General features: G+C 70.4%; 1 protein-coding gene across 1 annotated transcript in view; it reads left to right on the top strand.

Moving 5' to 3' along the window:
* The window catches only part of ERBB3 (erb-b2 receptor tyrosine kinase 3), a 15717-nt gene that overhangs the window by 1238 nt on the left and 12725 nt on the right, over positions 1 to 1754 (top strand). Inside the window, exons 3-5 of the mRNA XM_026659610.1 lie at positions 299 to 372; positions 610 to 700; positions 1263 to 1462. Of these exons, the coding sequence (XP_026515395.1) occupies positions 299 to 372; positions 610 to 700; positions 1263 to 1462 (365 nt within the window). The remainder of the gene's footprint in view (positions 1 to 298; positions 373 to 609; positions 701 to 1262; positions 1463 to 1754) is intronic.

Here is a 1754-nt window from a genome sequence, read left to right as displayed (position 1 = left end):
AGCGCCCAGCCCGGCGAGCCAGGGGAGAGCGCCCCCTGCTGACCCCCCGGCTCCCTGCAGTACAGCGCCCAGCCCGGCGAGCCAGGGGAGAGCGCCCCCTGCTGACCCCCCGGCTCTCTGCAGCACATCGCCCCCTAGCGCCCAGCCTGGAGAGCCAGGGGAGAGCGCCCCCTGCTGACCCCCGGCTCCCTGCAGCACAGCGCCCCCTAGCGCCCAGCCCGTTGAGAGCGCCCCCTGCTGAGCTGGGATCAGCCGTTCTGAGGGTGTCTGGGTCTCGTTCCCTCCCCCCCACACGCAGGGACCCCTGGCACAACATCTCAGCCCTGGATCCGGAGAAGCTGAACGTCTTCCGGACGGTGCGGGAGATCACGGGTGAGGAGCGGGCGGGGGCTGGGGGGGGGCATACGGGGGGGGCAGGGCCCGGCCTGGTGGCCTGCTGGGAAGCCCCAGGTGTCTGTAGATCGGCTCCGTGACCCTGGCGGCCAAGAGGGGGCTTCATGGGGGGGGAGGGTCCCACGCCCAGCGAGGGGGCAGCGTGTGTGTGTGTTGGGTGGGGCTGGAGACGAAGAGGGGGCGTCCCTGACACTCCGGTTGCTCCCTCCCCCCCAGGTTATCTGAACATCCAGTCGTGGCCCAAACACATGTACAACTTCAGTGTCTTCTCCAACCTCGTCACCATCGGGGGCCGGAGCCTGTACAAGTGAGAGACCCCCCCCCCCCCCCCCCCCCCCCGGGGGGGGGCCCCCCCCCCCCCCCCCCCCCCTGCCCCGCCCCTGGGGAGAGGCCCCTAGACCTGCCCCCCAAGCCCTACCCTGGGGGAGAGGCCCCTGGCCCTGCTGCCGGGCCCAGGGGCAGGGGCAGAGACACCCCCCCCCAGCCCTGCCCCACCCGGGGGGAGAGGCCCCCCCGGCCCATAGAGGATTGAGGGGCTTTCCCCCAGCCCCTTGCCCAGCGGTGCCGGAGTCCCTACAAGCAGGACTGTGGCTCACGGCTGGGGGGAGAGGAGGAGCCTTTAGTTCAGGGGGGTCTGTTCAAATCCAGCCCCCCCGTGTTGGGGGCTAAGAGCCGGCCCCTGTCCATGGCCCCGTGTGGAACGAGGCAGCGGGTCTCAGACCCGTTCGTAGTGGGATGGGTGGATCCATCGCCCGAGAGCAGCACCAGGGGTCCCAGGCCCCCTGCTCCACGCCACTGGGCACAGAACCCAGGAGTCCGGGCTCCCCCCCAGGGAGCCGTGGGGCTGATGCGGGCCCGTCCGTCCCCAGCCGCGGCTTCTCCCTGCTGATCATGAAGAACCTGAACGTGACGTCGCTGGGGCTGCGCTCGCTGCGGGAGATCAGCGCCGGGAGGGTGTACATCACCGAGAACCGGCAGCTCTGCTACCTCCACACCGTCAACTGGGGGGCGCTGTCCCGCCGCAGGCCCGACCTGGAGATCAAGGACAACAGGCCCCGGGCCAAGTGCGGTGAGTGGGGGCGGGGCGAGGTCCTGGGGCGCAGCCAATGAGAGGTCCAGTCCGTGAGAGAGCGGGGCTGGGCGCCAGGACTCCTGGGTTCTATCCCAGCTCTGGGAAGGGAGTGGGGTCTAGTGGTTAGAGAATGACGGGGGCTGGGCACCAGGACTCCTGGGTTCCATCCCTGGATCTGGGAGGGGAGTAGGGTCTAGTGGTTGGGGGGAGCTGGGCGCCAGGATTCCTGGGTTTTATCTCCAGATCTGGGAGGGGAGTGGGGTCGAGTGGTTGGGGGGAGCTGGGAGCC

Source organism: Terrapene carolina, unplaced genomic scaffold (genome assembly GCF_002925995.2).
Source record: "Terrapene carolina triunguis isolate 2854851 unplaced genomic scaffold, T_m_triunguis-2.0 Scaffold641, whole genome shotgun sequence".
Lineage (NCBI taxonomy): Eukaryota > Metazoa > Chordata > Testudines > Emydidae > Terrapene > Terrapene triunguis.
The sequence above is the reverse complement of the archived record's forward strand: the minus strand, read 5'-3'. Positions and strand labels throughout refer to the sequence as shown.